General features: G+C 34.2%; 1 protein-coding gene across 1 annotated transcript; it reads right to left on the reverse strand.

Annotated features, from left to right (window-relative positions):
* Window positions 1-1609: 1609 nt before the first annotated feature.
* LOC117318787 (platelet endothelial aggregation receptor 1-like) lies at window positions 1610-14204 on the reverse strand. The gene is made up of 12 exons (XM_033873742.1): window positions 14134-14204; window positions 12736-12936; window positions 11577-11822; window positions 10669-10767; window positions 9385-9480; window positions 6077-6172; window positions 5469-5558; window positions 4667-4762; window positions 4094-4195; window positions 3456-3546; window positions 3050-3090; window positions 1610-2661 (listed from the first exon to the last, which is right to left on the reverse strand). Exons 1-12 carry the CDS (start codon window positions 14165-14167, stop codon window positions 2576-2578), a joined length of 1278 nt encoding a protein of 425 aa, XP_033729633.1. The 5' UTR covers window positions 14168-14204; the 3' UTR covers window positions 1610-2575.
* Window positions 14205-22170: the final 7966 nt, after the last annotated feature.

Below are 22170 nucleotides of genomic sequence, written 5' to 3' on the forward strand. Positions count from 1 at the left end.
CAATCTGGACAGTTTTAAAGGCTATTGTCGCTTTAAAAGGTACTTAATGAATCTTTTCATATGTCATTTTCAGAAATTCAAGACGGCCATCATGTATATGATGAAATGCAATTTGTTTCCGCTAATTCGTCAAAACTTTTGTTTTTAATTTTGTATCATTGAAGACATTTATATTCTAAAAAAACATATACATATAAACATAAACATACACCATCTAGCATAATCGCAGAAAAACACAAACAACATCTGACAATCTATAGTTTCACTCTTGATTAATTCGTCAAAATTTACCGGAAAAAAACTATAAACAAAATGACCGAAGAGTGGCCATCTTGAATTTCATAAAATGAAATTTGTCGTTACCATTTAAAATCACGTCCATGTATTAAAGTTCATCCGGGTACATATTTATGCATTATCGAATATTAGAATGATCAAATAAACCTTATGATTGCCTGGCGATCATCTCGGATTTTGACAATGATAAAAATCTGATGTTACTTTTCAGTCAATCTTATTGGGAGTACTACTTTTTAATCCAATTTATAAATTTATAAAACTGAAAGTGTACACGTTCAATTAATTTGAGGTCAGTTAAACCCCAAATCTCACATCCATACAATCAAATTGGTTTGAAAATCTTTTCAAATAAGTCATAATATACAATAAGTCGATAAGTTGTGTTGTCTACCTTTCTTAATAACATCCTACATTCCTATAGTAGCCTTTTTGATATTGTATTATTTCGTTTCATGGAAATAATCTGTCCGATAAAATAAGTTACCAACGTACTTATCACCTTATTACCAAATAAAAATTCAGTTTTTTTGCTTCTACATCCTTTATTAAAAACCATACATTTTTTTTTCTATATTAACTTTTAATTTCCATCGTTTACAGTATTCGTTAAAACATCCAGTTGCAATTGCAAGTTAACTGGACAGTCTGAAAAAAGTACGATATCGTCAGCATAAAGTAGTATAAAAAGCTGCAAGTAAATAGTTAAGTCAGATTCTAATTTAGCACTGATTCTTTTCAAACCATGTACGCTATTTAGGGCCATGTACTCTTCAAGATCGTTCAGGTATAGACTAAATAAAAACGGAGATGGAGTTTCCCCTTGTCTTAAACCTTTCACATGGGATATAGCCAGAAAACTCACCATTTAAAATCACGTTTGATTGAATGCCTTGGTACATATTAAAAGGTATCTTAAAAATTTTCCCATTAATTCCACTCATTAGCATTTTGTTCTAAAGACCTTTTCGCCACACTCAATGGGATGCTTTTTCAAAGTCAACGAATATACAATATAACTTGCTTTTCATCATTTGTGTCAAATTAATCAGAGAGTTAGGAACAAAAAATATTATCAATCGTCGCATAATTGTTACGGAACCCCGACTGGTTTTCACATATTAGGCCGACATCCTCAGAACATTTCGGTAGCCTTTGGTTTAGTATACTGGTAAACAACTTCCCCATACACTAACAATTGTAATCGGCCTCTAATTATTAGGTTCCTTCAAGGAGCCCCCCCCCCCCCCCCCCCCCCCCCCCCCTTTTTTTTTTTAATGGAACAATACTACCTGCAACCCATTTTGCTTGGAAATTGCCACTATTCAAAATGATATTAAATATTGTTTCATACAAATCGGGGATTTTCACAGCGGAATGTTTGATATATTTGCTTATAATATTGTCATCAGAGCATGAATTGTTATTTTCAGTGACCTAATAGTTTTTTGACCTCATTCTTAGTTATATCAAAATATAAAAAAACCCACATCAACAGCGTCATCAAAACCTACAGGTACATTAGTATTACCATCATTAACACTAACAATGAGGTCTTTATAAAAATTAAAGAAAATGGCTATAGGTATTATTCCTTTTGGTTTCCTTTTCCCATCAGCTTTCAATAGCTTCCGATAGTCTCTTGGATTTTTACTTTTCATAACTTTCAACTTTTTACGAATGTCATTTCTAAATGTTTTAAAACATTTATTCATAGTATATTTATAAGCCTTTACAGATTCTTTATATCTATTATGAAAATAGTCGTTTCGACTGTGCTGACCTTTACAACGTCGGTATATTTTTCTATAACATATTTACGATTAAGATCAAACCAAGGTTTCTTGGAAGCAACTGATTTCGGCTTATTTACATTGCATACATTGGTGCTAAGTGAGTTTTACCTGCATGCAATCATATATTACTAGTATTACAACAGTTATCAATCAAGTGATCAACGTTAAGTTCATTAATATCATTACAGTTATCAATTAAGTCACTGGTATGTTTGATTGCATCATCATTAATATTATCGACAAAATAAACTATTTTCTCAGAGTTCCATTAATTAATTCCTTCTTATAATCCTTAATGTTGAAATACATAACATTCGTATTCAACATATAAGGGAATTGTAGGGTTAATGAAATTGGGTAATGTGCATTTGACAACAGGGATTACCCTCTTAACATTTCAAATTCACGGACATTTTTTTATCAACGATCTTGTATGATATTGAATGAACCTGATGAATTTGATGAGCATGTCATGCGTATGATTAGTTGACCACCATTTCATAGACGTGGGGAGTTTCATCTTGATCATGATCGAGAGACGTATACCCAGTGTCCGGGACGGACTGTTCTGTAAGGCAAATGTAATAGGACAATAAACGTTCAGCCACATATATCAATATTTTACAGAGAGAAATATACAAAACACAATATATTATTTCATAGACATTCAACATTAGATAGAATTCTTGGAATATTAGACAAAATGCCGTGCATTTGCACGATAAAAAAAATCGATATCATCCAATGTTAAAAGATACTGTCAAAACGTGTCTTTCAATCAAATACCAAAATTTTCAGCCAGTAGTTCATGTAATCCAAATGTTTTGAGATGGTAAAGATAATAAAATAATATCGTGCTGTTTTCGAAACAAATGTCGAACATTTCCAACCCGTTACATGGTACGTGTCGTTTGTTTCGTAAATATCTGAACACCTTTCTTTACTTTCTTTCGTACCTGTGCTCGTATTTGAGGAGATCTTTTTGATTTGTCTTTTTCTGCAAAAAGAAAGATTTATTCTTCAAATTCATCCACCCATAAACATTTGAGGCGGTTCTAAGCTCTAACAAGGCTCTCGACTAAAGTGTTTTTTAAACGTCTAACGCCTTCATTATGTATGAACGTGTATATATTGGGTTACTTAACATATGAAAACTATATTTAATTATTTTATATTTTGCGGGAACGAATGTGTAACTTTAATATCACGATATTTGTAAATAACATTGCGCAGCATACGGAATATCAAAAGTAGATGGTGTTCATGCACAAGACTGATATAACCTTGCACATTACTGTTCAATAGATGTTATATTCCGTACATGCAAAATGGGTATAACGTGAACTGAAATTCCGTACTTACCGCAGCTTATATATTGATGAAGCTATCACCACAACTAACAGCAGCCCACAAACAGCAGCCAAAACAATTATTATGATCAATTTAGAATCGGCTTTAAAACAATAAAACGTTCAGGTGATGCAGACATTTATATTGATTGCTTAATTTTAAATACACATTCACAAGTTTACATGTACATATGTACAGTACATGCTATACAAAACCACCGAAACATATCTGAAACGCAAAAAATACAACAAAAAAACCCGCCAAATTAGGAAACAAACAGAAAGAAATCGACATTGGCAACAACCAATTTTACAGAATTTCTATGGAATTAGCAACAAAAGTATCAATATTTTCACCCTATATCTGTGATTAATGGTGATAATTCCGTTTTTGGCCAAAAGAAAAAGTTTACATAATACTTGAATATTACCAGTGCGAAATATTTGTTTGGAAGCTTTGTCATGTCATACGTAGGTAATTACAAAATATATCAGGACAGTTCTGTATAATTCCTATGTCATAATCTGTTATTGTCACACGTGTAGAATTTCACGTATCATTCATTACTTTAAACACGATCACGTGGGGTAAACGATAGACATCTATAAATATGTACCTACGAGCGTTTAGTCATGTATACATACACCCACCAGTAGTTAGACACTGTCCATCGTCCTTACTGCAGATGTTGTCCGTACATGTGTCCGGACAATCAGCCCCACACACCACTCCGTACTTTCCAGGATAGCAGTCTGCATAGAAAAAAATACTGCTGAAATCTCTAAATATTATTTTTTCTAATATCTTTTTATTACATTTTTACCCGTGAAATATAAAAAAATATTCATTCTATAAAAGTGATATTTTTCATTATATGTCAGCACCTGGACAGAGGAAACTACTTTTTTTGTTTACAAATTATCGCTGTAGTCCTAGTTAGCATACGGGGTAGAGTTTTCGTTGATAAAAAATGTAATAAACAGAATATCTAACAGTGTCTTCAGTCATACCAAACATATTTCACTCGTCTGCGCACTCGTGAAAAATATCAAAATATTAGCCCCCACTCGTGAAATATATTTGGTATGACTGAAGACACTGTTAGATATCCTCTATATATATACTTTTTTCGTAAGTATACTGATGCAGAGAGATTTTTAAAACATATTTTTACTTGAATGAACTTCAGTGACATATAATTCAATTATTCCGTACTACTTTACCTAAGCACTGGCCGGTTTGTTGATTACACACGAAGTCTTTACACGTCACAGGACAAGTCGATGAACATGTGACACCATACCTACCGGTCAGGCACTCTGTAAATAAAGACAAGTTCAGTTACACACCTGTTAAGACACCATTATTCATTAGAAAATCTTAGAAATACTGAACATGGCGTATAGTCCAATTCATTGAGGCTCTACTGTATCTACCTCCAAATTAATTATGAATGGAATTGATACCTTTTGTACAGTCCTTATTGTGTAGTATAAGCTATACAGATATGTGAAAAAAGCAATATGTAAACCAGGAAATATTACTGGTGTGGACGGAGAAGTGCGTGCAATGTCTGCAATGTCTGCGAAGCATCTTATTCATTTTGCTTATTTCAAGACTTAACACTTGAGGGATTAATAAATAAAAAATATTTCAATCTGGTGCTATAAAAGGTTAATATTCAGTCGACAGAAGCAATATGAAAATAATTAATCCCAAAAAATTGAGCAATTTGGAAGTAATATTAAAAGTCGAAAGATAAGGAATGTACACAGTGAGGGCTAGTAAGTCCTGGAAATGTTGAGAACAATTCACCGGAATACTCTTGGTAAAAGCCGCCAAAGACATAATCAACAATGACCACTCCCATGAGTTCCATTTACAGTACTTAAAACTATACACACATACTTCCGTTTGAACTACTCTTAAGTAATGCTAATTAAAAGTGTTAATATATTATCATAAATATGAAATCATTATCTCTACATAGCCCTGTAGCCACATCACCACCAAAGTAATACTTACCAATACAATTTCCCGTTTTCTTTTCACAATCCTTACAATTTTCAGGACAGTTCTGATCACACGTGTTTCCGTATTTACCAGGAATACATACTGAAAATAAGAATATCGATGAGTATAGTGTACGCTGTATCTTTTTGTTTGTTTGATACGGACGATGTTTCGATTTCCATTATAATACGCCTGACCAACAGCCATGGTAATTTTTGGACGGTTTTCCGTGTGTCCGAGATGCATGCTGGCGTTTATAGTAGCTTGTTTACAAAGCGTGGCTTTACAATTTTCAGGACAGTTTTATCACATTTCATACCACACTTTCCAGTCAAGCATTCCTGTAGAATATAATGTCCCTAAATAACAAGTGATACACAAACTATCGTCAAAAATGTCAAATCAATACACACCACTTAACGAATATCAAACAACCGCTACATTTCTATTTCTGTGTAGAAAATAGAACATTAAAAAAGAACAACTCTAGTATATTTGTATGTTAAACTTTTATGATATGCATGCTGAATATTTTGCATCATCGTGAATTCATTGGTAACATTCTATATTCAATATTTACCAAATTATCAATTCACGAACATGTTGGTAATGTTACCCACCATAACAGTTCCCGCTGTCTTTGTCACACAGTCTGTCCTGGCAATTTGTAGAGCAGTCATGTTCACATCTAATGCCGTACCTCCGGGGAATGCAATCTTAAAAATACATAACTTACCAATTGCTTAAGGGGTATCTAAACAGCAAATCCAGTCAAAACATTGATATTTTACAGGCCTATAAATCCCTATGATGGTGCAATGTCATAGAAGTAACATGATGAACTTTTAGTATGTATCATGGCAAACCGTGGGACTCGCTGTTGACATGTAATTTGTTAAGTTGTTTGTAAATTTCAACAAAACGTAAGAAAAATGCATGTTTCAGGGGGACATAATTAACTCATTTGTATCCCATATATTACACAAACTCGCCATGTCGTTTTGCTCACAAGTGTCAAAAGCACAAAATAGGAGCATTGGTTTGACTGGCTTTGACGTTATTGTATGTATAAACGCTGTTTTCATTTTGAACTTGAATTGCAAATGGCGGTCGTGAATGATATCACACAAATACGGCATATAAGGAGGTATTTAAAACATCAAAAATGCTCTAATAGGATAATATAAGGTATTTTTGAAGTGGCAGGAAGACTGCTTTTATGAAAAAATGTTTAACCGTTGAGTTTGGTGTAAAATATGCCTATTTCTGAAAAAGCCTACAAACTCATCAGTTTAACAATTTGACTTTAAAATGTTCTTCTTACTATGACGAGATGTCTTAAAAGTACGATATAGGAGTATTGTTACTAACTGAAATGCCTCCCTTTAAGCCATATTTGTGTAATATTATCCACAGCCGCCATTTGCATTTCAAGGTCAAAACAAAATAAGTGTTTATTCGTACATACAGTTAAATCCGGTTAAACAAATGCTCCTACCCTGTGCTATAGACACTTGTGAACATAACAGCTTGGCTATTTTTCAGGTTTGGTCATTTGTGTGACTTGGAATTATTCCATGCTAAATCTTACCACAAAGTTACTCTATAGAAGAAACTGGTAGTATCTATAGCAAAGTATAGGTGATTGTAAGAAGCTTCATGTCCAAACAAACATTTTGGTATATTACATGACATTTTTTGTGCAAATCTTAAGGTATTTATTCGTGTTTGAAATTCAACATTATTCTGCTATATAGATGACCCTTAACTGGTATTATCATATGAAAAGTCAATATTTAATTGTATAACGTTTTCGGTTTTAACCTTGTTCGATTAAATTTATTGGGCGGGATATCACTATTGAGTAATTATATAAGCGGAGAGGACCCAGACGGCCGGGCAGGTGCCTCTATATCTGTTCACATCTGTGAATATGTTACCACTGCGCCACATGACCGCAGTTAATGACGGAGCAGTTGGATATTACTCAATAATTCAGTTTTCCGTCGCCTTTTCGGATAAAGGAATAGTATTAATAATGATATTTATTTAAGGATTGATTGTCAATTTTGTTGCTCGCATGGACTGATGAATGGAAGTGAACCTCGTGCAAATGGTACATTGCTTGCACGGACTGATGAAGGGAAGTGAACCTCGTGCAAATGAAGTGAACTGCGAAGCAGTTCATGTACCTTTTGCACGAGGTTCACTTCCCTTCATCAGTCCATGCAAGCAACAAAATTGACAATCAATCCTTATATTTACGTTAACTAAATTAAAAACTTCGCCACCAGATTGCAAAATTCGGTCACAACGGTGTGACGTAAGTATGTCATTTTGTAACATTGTCATACTTATCGTACATGTGTGCACAGTAGTGGAACAGCAGACAGTCAACTATTCTCGTCGCCAAGGCAACACAAAACATAGTGCCATACACGTTTTGATTATTACGATGTTGATACACATAGATACGATATTTTCAAGGTAACATATTCATTTATAACAAATATTGATGATATTGTATAATAAAAACCTAGCAATACCCATATCAATACGAATTTAAAGTGCAGTGTTGACAGTATAGTATGTGTGTGATTTGATCACTCAGACACAGGGACTCGGTTTAAAAAAATGATGTGATGCAATATGATAGCCGGATATTTAGAACTCGAGAAAAAGAGTAACAATGTGAATTTTAGTCGCAGGTTAGCTGGTGATGTACATGGTGTTCTTGACATATTGGATTTCATTGTCGCACTGGCGTTTTGGGATGTAAATTCTGACAATAGTAAGTAAAGAAACATTGATTTGAAAATTGGCGGTATTCGACGGGCGGAAACTTGTGTCCTCCATATGTTTAGATTGAGTCAAATTACGACAACAATGTGTCCCTGTTCTCGATATAGCATACCTCCGCTACCAGTCTGTTTTGTGTTGTTAAATAGTGTTTATATTGAGGTTTATTTTCTGTGATCACTGAAATGGTATTAAGCATGGCATTCGAGATACAGCTAAGTAACGTTAGACCTACTGCGCTACGTAGGTCATGAGCTCGGTGCTATCGAGAGTGTCAGTGTTCTGTCAGATCCTGTTTTCTAAACTGTCTTCATTATACTGGCATTTTTATTAGCACATAAAGCGGCTATTCCACTTGTGTTCATATACGTTTAAAACAATGTTACACAATTCACAAAGTGAAAGTACATTCAAGTCTGAGGCGGTACAGAACTCGATCGCCATTGTAAACTCAGTGAATGTATTCACAAGCCGGCAAGAAAGTGATTCGTCCCTCAGAACAGAAGCACGCGACCCAAAATCTTCAACGGGAAATGAAGTGATCTGAGTTTACTATGTTCATTGAGGCGGAGCGAAGTGAAAATGTAAATATTAATCATTATTATTGTGTTTTTCAATTTAAGACTGCTAATAACGACATTCCATGTTTTGATGCATATAGGTGTTTTAGTTTGTTTTAATGAAATTTCAGAAGATTTACAAATTTATTAATCACAATTTAACATAATAATCTACCTTTTCTAGGTGGCCAGTCAATTAACACTTCATCACAATCTGTATTATTAGATAATATAGCCCCTGACATTGTACAGCACAAATCAATAGTTAATTGTACAAAATGACGGTATAGAACATTCTGGTTTTCACTCTAAAAGTTATATCAAAATGCAAAGTAAAGCGGTTTATCCTTAAAAGCAGAGCTTGCACACCTCTGAAACGTTAAATAAACTTCAAAGTGTATGATAGAAATGTGTAGCAAACACAAATAACAGCATATATATAGACATGCCCTGTGTGACCAGATACACGGATCCTAGATTGAAGGATGAGAGGTGTTGTGGTGGAATATGTGGGTAGAAACACGCGTTGACTATCAAATTAATGACACAGGTAGTAAGATTTTACTCACCAATACAGTTTCCGATAGGCTGTTCACACAACATATCCTTACAACTTGCAGGACAGTCCTGATCACATGTATTTCCGTACTTGTCAGTAATGCAATCTGAAATATACAAATCCTCCAAACATAATATATATTTGATCGCACGTGATCGTCTATTATTGTTTCCTCATTGGCATCATTACCACGACCAATCTAGATGGCCATTCTGACTACGTTAAATTAACATCTAACAGCATTCCATAATGGGTCACGTTTAGTCATGCCAATATTCAGATAGAAAACAAACTAGAAATGTCTCTTGCAATGTATACGGTAAATGTACATGTACATATCTAAGCGGTTATTTTATTTCAGCAATTATCGCACTGTAAGCATTTTGCTAAATTGTTATTGTGCTAATTTTACTTTGTATACACCGTTTCTATATAAAATTGTTTAAGCGTGCCAATTCATCAACGCGCTAATCTGTTAATTTATCGATCATGCGCTTTGAGTGTGTCAAATATTTACATAATATTTACAGTATTGAACCAGTTTATTATTAGATTAGTCATAAAATGACAACACCGTAATATCCAGTTTATCAGGTAACCAGACACAGTAACATACTTATGTGACTAAAAGTCCGGTTGTATTAAAAAAATCCTGGATATGTCTGATGATACTTGGGTGCAAAGTATCTGGATTAACTCTGGGTACATATAACTAGAAAACACAGTGGTGATATACCTATCATTCTTTGACAGCGGACCATTCAGTAATCTTTATTATGTTAAAGGCTTGCTTTCGTCTATTGGTGATTTTTCTTTAACCATTTGCTAGATAATCTAATGGTATTGTGTTTGATTGTTGGTATTTTAGTGGGGTAGCTATTTATGAAGTACATAATACATTGTATGCTGCTAAGAAGGAAACAATTTGTATCTGACCCGGCTTAGTTCGGCATTACAAAAACAATTTGAAGAGAGTTTTGAAAAGACTATCTGTTAGATATAATAAAACAAATGATAGACATAACACAAATAAAATCAATTGTAATCAATGAGTCAGTGTTGTTAATAACACGCACCCCAGTGACATCTCCTAAAATGTGTCTAAGAAAAGATAGATGATCTTGCTGTGTCAACATATTTCTGAACGCCTTCGACATATTGAGATTTACATAAACTACAACTTCTGGCATTAGTAGGGAAATTCTAAAATGCTCAGAAGTGATCTTAATCTGTTACAGGTTTATATAAATTTCCTAATTAAAATTGTATGTATGTATTAATAATTATAACTTACAGAAGCAAGCACCTGTTGTTGAGTCACAGTTACCGCCATAACAGTTTCCTGGACATTGATCGTTACAATTACCTTCACCGTATCTCCCTACTTGGCATCCTATCGGAACATAATATAAATATTGTTAATACTCACTTCAGAAAGCAAACTGCTTTCATTTTCCAACCAGATAAATTTCGAAGGAATATCTCAAATATCCTGACAACATTTAGTCGATAAAAAGTTGAAGAAACAAAGAATTATGGCATTCTACTTCAATATCCAGCATTGTATTCAGTATTTACAGGTATAATGTCAAAACAATCAAGACTATGTAAACACATAATCGGAGGTATCTCGTTAACCTTTTGAAGCACATGTATCGCTCCCAAATAAGAAGACAAATGACTGGATAGATCAGTGGGAATCTCCTTAGGTCATTTCCGATAGAGCAGGAGGATTTAGGCAATTTTTAACTTTTCTTTGAATAATTGAAATTATATTTAAGTTAAGGTGTTAACTTCACAATTCATTGGCAATATAGTGAAAAGGATGGCCGTATTTTTTTAAATTTAATACAATGAAATAAAAACCAAATGTATAACTAAGTAAACCTTCTGCTATATAACCAACCGAAGCCCTGTAGAATAATATTAAATCTAGTGAAATGAAATTTCGGTATGTCTTAGTAATTGTAAATGGATATACGCCAGTTGTCGAGACGACATCATCTGAAGACAAAATTTTGTTCAAGGTTTCAGTTTGTTCAATTATCCATTGTCAGTTTCGATCAATTGTCTTTATATATGTCTGTATATATACGGTAGATTCGGGCCTAAAACAACTGTTTTCATATAAATATGTTTTCCTTTAAAAATCCCTTAAACAAAATGTCCACTTCAGTCAATATTAAAGGAAAACATACTCACCAAACACCTGTACCTCACATAACTCCAGAAAAGCTTCATCACTATACCAGCTGTATCGTGGAGTATTGTTTCTATAGTTGTACATGGTCACATACTGACCTATATACGGACACTGGTGTGTCGCCACCAACTTAACCGCACTTCTAATGCTACTCGTATCCTCGTAACAAAGGACGCCGTCTCTTGGTGAAGTGGTAGTATTAGATACATACAGCTGGTATCCGGCCAGTCTTTCCTGATTATTATCTGGACAAAAACAAAGAGTGAGTAAGGTAGAAATATCAGTAGGTAGAAAAACACAATAACATGCTTAAATATGCACGGATGAGGATACATAATTAACTTAGGATAAAATAACTTTGCTTGCCATGGATTAATGCACATTGGTGTTAAGATACATTGATTGACATCGTGGTCCTTGTTTTTGCGTAGGAATGTGTAATTTTATCATGGAATAGTCTATAATCCTATTGAATATGCCATCAAAATGTTTTCCTTGGCTGTTCCGTTCTATAACTTTGTAAATAAATACATGTACGCTGTTGATGGATAGTGTGACGATAGTGAATATTTGACGTAAGGAACTCAAGCAATTCAGTTGTAGCTATTGATCTTCGTTCTCGTCAAGTTCACTCTGGTCAAACATCAAGTTCGAGTTCAAAAGTATTTTATGAATATTTGGATGGTGGCTGAAAACCAGACCAATTTATCTGTAGATCAGAATGCCGCCATGGGCTCCTAACAGAACAGATCCCAACAATGAAGCCGTCTAATAATTAGTAAAATACTTTTTTCTGCATGCTCGATACGACAAACAAGGGCAAGAATGTCACAAGAATTGCAGCAGTTTACACCAGACTGATGAATAGTTTTGAGAGATGTCTGCTATCTATAGCTTTTTAGTGTTTTCTGGAGATTTGTCGAGATCATACGGATATTTGTCCGTGTTTTTCAGCGTTCCTTTCAACATGCATCATGGTACCAATGTTACAAAATGTCTATTTAGTACATATTAAACATTGTCCATATTTATGTTTACAGTTTAAATAAGTACATAATGTAGGATCACACACTCTTTTATGTAGTAATGTAGATTATTTAAATCAATGTAAGAGAAATTATTGATGATTAACAATTTTAGATGAGACACTATACTCACCTCTGTAGTATATTTTGATCCTATTGATGGTCACCAGTTCTCCCAGATCAACACGCCACCAGGCCTTTTGGAAACCATTCAGCGTATGTGCACAGCAATTCGATTCTAGATTTGTCTGCAAACAGTCATCAACACCTCTACTTGCTACATGTTCAAAGTAATCACTACTTTGTTCAGCCTGTTTAGACCTGGCGACGTTATCTGCAATAAATTAAATATTTCTTGAAATTATTACTCTTAAAGGAACGTCTTGTTCTAGAATTACATTTAAAATAACGATAAATTCGACATATCTTTTTAATAACTCTAGGGGATTAGATTAGTTTTTACTCACACTAAATTCCAATACGATAATTTCACTTCTTTGCATTTCTTCATGTACAAATACACATGCGTCGCGTATGAATATCACATACCGCATCAGTTCATGTTTTAAAATCATTACGTAAGAGAATACATGTCCCAAATAATAATTTAGTGAATTCGATACTTTTATTACCATTTCATATTGCTGTATAACCACCACACTTTGGTGACGAGACATATATTATCACACACGGTGCTTACGTGTCTGAATTGATACGATATTCAAATTCTAGTTCACGATTTCTGTAACATGTGGAATACTGGGGCGATGAAGGTTGGTGAAGACCATCGAGGGTCTATGGTCGATATCATGAACTCATTTGGAAATATTCTATTTAATTTTGCAATACGAAGTCAGACGCTTGTAGATATGCCTAGTTCTTCTATTTTCCTCGCCCTACATGTATTATTTGACATTGTTTTATCGATTTTAGATTAGAATTCTTAAAGCAGTTAAAAAAATCATACACTTTAGAGAGTATATTATAATAATTAAAGGGACATCCAATCGTAGGTCGCCAGAATGAAACTTAATGCGAAATGCGTATTTTCCCAAAATAGTAAAAGTTGTAATCTTGACATTGACGTGACAGTTATACTCTCAAGGGAAACCCAATTACTTCAAGTATTAAATCTTGTAAATTCTCAGCTCGACCCGATGTTTAATTCATTACCACAACGACAGACGGTATTTGTGTACGAAACGCGATTTTTCTGTACATTTCGGGGTTATTTTAATTACTGGTAGGCACTAAAACTCGTATACAGAAAAAAAAATGTAATTTTGATTCGGGCATATATTTTATCAACAGAAAGTGTGCACGTTTATGATGTCCGAACGAAGGTATGTCCTTTTAAACGATACATTTCATAAGTTTCAAGTAACTACATGTACAATTCAATAGACAATTTGATATACTTTCCCGACAATGTATCTGATTGTCGTTACACACAGCCTGGGCAGATGAAATGTATTGCTAATATACCTATACCGATATATATATTTTTAAAGTTCATATATCAAGTACTTACTTTCAGATCTGACAGCATTCAACATGAAGTACATGATCAAAATCACACATCTTTCTAACAATATATTTTTTGTCGTCATTCTGATTTGAATGGCGACTCCCTTTCAAAAGGGAAGTGAATTGTACATTGTTTACGGTGAATAGACGACCGGAGAAGGTGTATTATAAAATGACTAGACATATGAGTTCCGGGACAGTGGCCTAATTCAAGGCACTATGTTAACGTCTGGTTATTTTATCGCACGCTCTGCAAATATTAAATGCGGGGGTACCGAACACGCACACTTACCGAATCATAATAGACAGTTCGCTAGTCGTGCATAAGAAATTGAAAGATTTATGGGATAATCTATGTTTATTTTCAATCAAATTAGAATCCTGCACACTTGAAACTTCCGCTCTTCTACTATATGGGATACGTCGATACAATATCTACTACAGATAGTCATCTCAGCATGACCTTTGACCTCAGCGTGCTGTCTATAAAGGGGTCTGCCCTGCAGGTAGAGCATAAAAATCGTACCTGCTGCCCCATTGCATGATCGTAAGAGGCGACTTAACTTTGGATCTTATCTTTTCTCTTCTTTCTTAACAACTTTTTTCTTCCAAAAGTCTTGACAATGCCTCACTTTTGGCCTTTAGTTCAGCGTTCGCCGCTGTGAGGAAGGCTTTAGGTGCTGTCCCCTGGCCGAGACATACCAGAGTCTTTAATAATGGTAGTTGCTACTCCTGCTTAGCGCTCAGCATATTTGGAGTGGAACGACTGATTCGCCCGTTGTCAGTATAATGTGACCGGGTGGGGTGTGCTGATGGGTGCCATCGGCAGTATGCTTCAGTGAAGTAGCACTATAAATCGGCAAGAGTTCTGGCCTATCAGAAGGAGACTTGATACGAATATACCGCAGCCTCCCGAAACACACATACGCACTCACCACATGCATGCATGTCGCATGCACGGGAGGCCGTCCTTAAATGACCTTAACTGTTAATAGGACGTTAAACAAAATAAACCAAACAAAACCAAATCCTTAAATGATCTTAGCCGTTAATAGGACGTTAAACAAAATAAACCAAACCGAACTATAAAGTGGCTGGTTTTTTCATAAGTTTTCTAAACGACTCCCCTCTCTTCTTTCCCACACCTTCTCCTTTTACTCCATACCGTACCCACTCTACTCAATTTGAAAGGCCGCAAGGCCATAATAACGGACGTAAAACCCGTTCAATAAATAAATAAATGTATTCTTCGGAAGCATTAATACGTAACGTTCCCGAGTTATTCCGACGGTTGATAGCAACGGTACACAATATTGGTACGCCGACTCAAGCATCGCCGAGACCATCTAATTTATATAATTGTCAGAATTAATAGAATTTAAATTATATCCGACTAAACTATGCAATGTATACAAACTTCAGTAACTTGCCTTGGTTAAGAAATCTTTCATATTAATACATTTTATTCTTTTATCGTGTGACAATGATTAATAGATAAGAAATGGACAAAAACGGCCGTGATAGCTGACGATGACTATCTATGTGCATCGGTTTGGCATGTATCTTTAAGGGGTGTCATCTTGCTGATTAAATAAGAGTAGTTGCTTATATTTTTTTCAATAAATGCTGAGCAGATACAGATGCATGTTGTTTTTTAGATATGAAACTCGCAGTGAAACAAATATGTGTATGGTATGTTGAACTGGGTGAAGCCGGAACGACTTGGCTCATTTCTAGGGCATGGGCTGACCTCAAATAGTAGTTTGAACACAATACGAACATTTTGTTAGTATTTTCTACCCTCTATAAACTCAGCCAAATGTTTTAAAATGCTGACAAGATACGAGTTACTTGCACAACATTTCATGGTTATAATGTGACTGTGTAAATAAACTTGTCGTTTATAAACATACAGTGTATATACATCCATGTATATCACTATGACAAGGAGATTGCAACTGTTCCAAATACATGATAGGTCCCATATATAAAGTGACATCTCGTTTTTTCTCTCGATAATATCTAATAGGGCTGAGTCGACCGCGTCGAACTTGTGATGCCACAAGTCTAGATCTGGGACACTGAACCGAAAGTTGCTATGGCGTTTGCACTTTCTGATATTTATTTTTGTTTGTTTAGAAATGGTGTTTTTTTTACACAAAATACAGTAAGTCGTTAACAAACGAGTCGTGTGTGGTTTTTTCCTGTATCGTACACAAGATGGAGACAGTACTGTAATAAATGATGTAGAAAAATGTTTTTTTTCAAATGATCTTGAATAAAAGTAGCAATACATGTATCGCCTGTCTGTTGTATTTTCTTTTGGCTATCAAATATACACGTGGGAGGCATATACGAATACGTATCAGTTATTATTACTCAACGGATTTGTATAGTGAAAGAAAACGAAGAAAATGAGTTAATTTCAGTTCAATTCTACAGCGTTTGCTACATGTATAAATCTTTGTCTTTCACCTTGAGAAATTTAGGGGATCTATGATTAGGTCTAGCGCTATTTTTTCATAGATTTTTCTTAGAAACCTTCACGTTACTTTTTGAAAATGGAAAGTGATAAAGCTAAGGAAAAGTTAATTAAGATTTAACCGATTTACCTTATTTATCTTCTTCTGTGTTTAATTCTAAAGACATGATAGATGCATTTTATAATTTTTATTCCAAACGTTTTACCGAATCTAAAATATCACTAAATAACTTGTATATACGTTTGTACATTTGAATTTCGCGCGCCAAATTTTAACTTAACATTTACCTGCAAGGACAAGATGTGTGCGCATGCTTGTATGTAGAACAAAGACAGCCATATACTTGTCAAAACGCTGGTTATCGATGATACGGAAAAACTGTGTTTAACACGGAAACTACAGCTTGCCTTTATATCCGGTCATGTGATGAGGTCTGTCATACTGGACCAGTGATCATGAGATGCCTTTCGTAGAGTGACAGCGACCCTATTTGGCAGGAAGCATGGTGATGGAGGCGGGTCATGGTGTTCTAAGGTTCTAGGGAGGTTGTGGATATGGTGGCTCCTCAACCTTAGTATTGGAACTTGTTAAGGCACAGTTACTGTTGTGCTATTATCGATGTGGACGTCAGCCTACTCGATGATGAAGCCGTTTATTAATACAAGTATATGGTATAGAACTCTGCCTACTTTCTTTTTAAGGAATCGATGTTGATTTGTCCGATAGTATTTGTGAAGACCTTCTTAAATTATCCAAACTCGATGTGTTAAAATGTCAGAGACCTATCAAGAAAGATGAACATTTGTTGCATATGCGAACCAATAAGTCACCTGGTTATGATGTTCTCACTATGGGATTTTAATTTACGTTTTTGATATACTTAATGATCAGCTAGTTTCACTGTATGATAAAATTTTCGAAAGGGGCGAACTGAGTGATACCCAAAATCTGCCGTATGTCTCCTTATTTTGTAAAGATCGAAATAATTCGATAATATGAACAATTTGAGGCCCATTTCACTCCTTCATATTGAGTCTAAAATTTTATTCAAAGTTATTAAAAAAGATTGAATAAAGTTAAAGACAAACTTGTAGGTATTGATTAGACTTGCGCTATCAAGGGTAGATCAATTTTTAAAAATTGTCATCTACTTTGTTATGTTGTTGGTTGTGCATTTATATCTCCTTTTTCATCCCTGTCCAATCACTCGTGGTGTAAGGCAAGGTTGTTATCTTTCTCTCCTTTTGTAAGTTTTGGTATTGGAACCTGTTCATACAAAGATCTTGATGATCCTGATATTATTGGTATAAACTTCCGGGTGCCTCTAAGTCTGCAAAGAAGAAAACAATCAAAACAAATCCCTATCTGCTGTTGAAAGAACTTGCATTTGCTGCACAATCTAATTAAAATATAGATGGTCATTTTCACTACGTTACATGTAACGTAGTGATAATGACCATCCAGATTTTAATTAGATTGATTTGCAGCACTGATCCGTCTATCAAAAACTGTTCTTTTTGTCAGGGGCTAAATCAAATAGGCATACATTTAAGGGCATTTGGCTGGGGAAGAGGAAATCTCGTTCTGATCATCCTTTTGGTATTAGTTGGATAGAGAAACATACAATGTGTGAGATTTAGGTTAGGAATAACACCACTCCTAACAATATTTGGTAGCCGATTTTTAAGAAATTCTCAAGGATTTATCGAAAACACGATACTTATCTTTTACATAGAAATCGAATATTATAAAGGTCGCTGCTTGAAGCAAAATTTGGTGTCTTGATACTATTCTCACAATGTCGAGACATTACTTAGTTCTTTTTCGAGGAGTTCTGTTTAGATACCTGTGGAGTTCTAAGATGACGCCACTTGCGCGCTCCGTCGCCTATGCCTAACCTTCTATTGGTGGACTTGCAATAGTAAATATAAAGGTTTACCTACGGTCTATTTCTGTGAGCAGTCTGAAGCCAAGTGAAGGTATGGTATTGTACAATGTATTGGCTGTCCATGGAATTTTGTGATTTATTAAACATTCGATAATAACTTTCATCATGGTGATTGTGTCCTCCTTTTTATACATGTATTTTCAAACTGTTTAAGAAATATAAACGTGATTTTTAAGATGGTAATTTTGAAGTTTTCAACAATTTTGATTTTGATTTGAAGCTGTTGTCGACTGTTACACTATTTTTCCATCAGCAGACTTTGGTCCAGTTTTCCTTAATGTTTCTAACAAGTTTTGAGATACCCGCTCCAGGAATGTTGTGCTTAAAATTGGTCAAGATATTTTACCTGTTAATTGCCGGATGCATAGATTTGGAATTGATTCATCCAAAAAAAATGTACGTTTTGTGATATTGAAATCATTCCACAAATATTATAAAAAGGACGAAAAGGTCTGTAGTGATACTTTGCCGTTTCCATGCTCCCGTTACGTCTTACTGTAAAAGTAAAGCCCCTGTCTTGTATTTGGTGGCAGAATCCCTATCGTCCATTTGGTAAACCCGTTGCTCCAGGAAATTACGTAAAAAGTCTCTTACTTCTGAATCACTTGTCTGCCAATTTTTCAGTAATGTAACTACGTGTATGCGTATGCAATCTGATTTTACCCGTTTCCCCCAGAACATTTTCTCAGAGTATTGGTGCACTGCAGGTATCATACATATATATAATTATTATATATATTTTTTTGTAACAGAATGATATATTAGTATATCCTAATCATACTTGTACATTCTGTACTTGATTCCATTTTCTTAAAAAATTGTTTACGTTATGATGATAAATGACTTACAAAACATTATTATTGTTTATAGTTTATTACACTACAGCTGCAAATGAAATAGATTCTGACAAAAAATAAGTTCATCAATTCCTATTTGGTACAACAGTGGTATCGCAATTGATAGAAAATAATTTGTCTTGAAACATTCGTATTAAAGGGAAGTTTAATAATAAATGCTATACAGATTACCATTCTGTTACATTTTGCACTTATCATGAATTTCTGCAATACCAAAGTTTTCTTTCTAATATAAAGAATTCCATTTTCACTCCAGTCCCTCTTGATGTTACAATCGAATATCCTTACGTTCCTGAATATGAATTAATTTTGAGAAAGCCTAATAGCTCTAAGTATTTTTATAACATTCTTATAAAGAATAAGAGAAAAAAATGTAGTACCGACAGGTCAGACAAAATTGAAAGAAAATTTTTGATTTGTAAACATGTCATGAAGTATTCAAACTTCTTTATTTAGTTACAAAAAAACCAAAAAGGTTCAATGGTTTCAGTATAGAGTGAAAAACCATTTTATGACAGCTAACGACTTCTTATTTAAAATACATTAAACACTATCTCCACGGTGTATACTGTTACTCTGATACTGAAACTGTGGCAATACCAAGAGGTTCAAAATCTACTTACAAGTTTAGAAATTTTGTTAGATGCACTTACTGTTCCTTTTAATTTTGATAAAGATTCGGATGATGATGCCTAACATGTGTAAAAGCGAGTGTGAGTGTTGACATCTTCATTTTACAAGAGGCAGGCAGACTACACTAGGTATTTTGAAAAAAAATGAAAACAAGGCAATGGGCTTGTCTTACATTTATTTAAAATCATAAGACCTAAATATTCTCTGTAATGTTTCACAAAAAATTGTTGCGGTTTTGCAACACGTCCTGCTATGGAAATACAATTAGAGCAATTAAAGAGAAAAAGTACTTCTATTTTAACTTAAATATTAAATAACGTGTGGCCAATAACAAGAATATTTCTTGTGTCGCAAATATCAAACCATTCTGGCACTATAATTTTGTTCAGCTTTTCACAATATTGGGTTGTGCCCTTTCACCATTTCCCAGTTCTCACCATCTAACGGGTTGTGTAATTGACTCAGCGAAGAAGTATTCACTGTAATCAAGGAGTCTGGGTTCAGAAGCTTTTGCATTAGGGAGCTTTGTTCGTGTGACAACCTATTTAAGCTAGGAAAATCATACTTTATATTTCAGACGTTACTATATTTTACATCATATTTAAATGAGCAATTTAGATATGCAAATTAGATATTATCTCGAATTTTCCGTATTCGGTCATATACACAAACTGACAACAATCAATTATCATGATTAAGGAGATTATTTATATTGGGAAAGTATCAGATGAATTCTGCTATAAGTTTTATGCGATTCGTGCCTCGTAAAATACGCAAACGAATGAAAGTGAGAGTATATTTACTTAAAACTGTTATTAAGTAATTATGTATGGTATAGCCACGTTCAGTTTCAAATGAGAGGCCTTGCACAGAACTGATAATAATTGTTCGTGTTGTAACCTTACCATAGTTTAGATGTTTGAAACACGTTGATATGTTGAGAGTATATACAAAATATGTACTCAAAACCATTTCACAGTAAGCGCTAGGCATGGGCATTATTCACAAAGCCGAATAGGAATGAAAACAATTGACAATGGTGACTACTGAGCCGGAACACAGGTAAGGTAACATGTGCACGCGCCCCAAACACATTGGCTCAGCAAATATTCACCAGATGTCAGCTTTACATAACATCAAAATGATAACATGTATTAACAAATTAAATATGAATAAAACAATGAATTTGGAGATTTTTTTTCAAATATATGAAAACAGTACAAACCAATAACAGCGCATGTCATACTATATTGATATAGGAAACGTATCGACAAAAACGAACAGGTCAGTATATAAAAAAGTTGACAATACACTGCCAGCAAAATTTATTCCAAATTATAGTATAATAATAACCTGACAAGCTTACAAGACAAAGCAATGACCAAATAAGCAAAGTTGACTACTAGACAAAACATGGTACAGATAGAAACTGGAGAGGTAAAAAAAATAACAATACGACACGAAGTCGCACCAATCAAATGGAATTAATTTAGGGCCTTTAAATTGTGTGAAGTAGTTTGAAGGTAAGAAATGAATGTCAATCAGACACCGCAACATTTCGAAGCGTTTTCCCCCGAGTCATTGTATTTGAGAATATTTAGTGATAAGACTCTTCCGACTCTCAACTCTATAATGAACGACCAACCAATTGGAAAAATAGACTTTTGAAACATCCCCTGTTTATAGAAAGTTGAGCCAGGGATAAAATGTCGCAGCCACTGATTAGCCAGTATGTTATGAAGTAACAAAATAGATATGTAACCTAATAGGTAACTTTTCATCAGAAGTCCGATTGATTTTCCCCCGAAAAAGTTCGAATAATAATGATTAACAGGTAAACATTTCATATTTCTGAAAATTTTACTGCGAATTTTCAAAATGTTTGTTTGTTTATGTTTTACGGCCCATCGACAACTAGGGTCATTTAGGGCCAAACAATATGCTAATATGTTTTATTTTTAAAAATAAAATCAAATAAATTTGTCATTTTTAAAAGCATCCGTATTGTATATTTAGATCATTATGATAAAAAAGTTGGTTAAAATGGTAAAATATATACATGTACGAATATATTATGTGAAATAATATGTACGAATAGATTATGTGAACTTTGTTATAAA

The sequence above is a fragment of the Pecten maximus genome, unplaced genomic scaffold (genome assembly GCF_902652985.1).
Source record: "Pecten maximus unplaced genomic scaffold, xPecMax1.1, whole genome shotgun sequence".
NCBI lineage: Eukaryota > Metazoa > Mollusca > Bivalvia > Pectinida > Pectinidae > Pecten > Pecten maximus.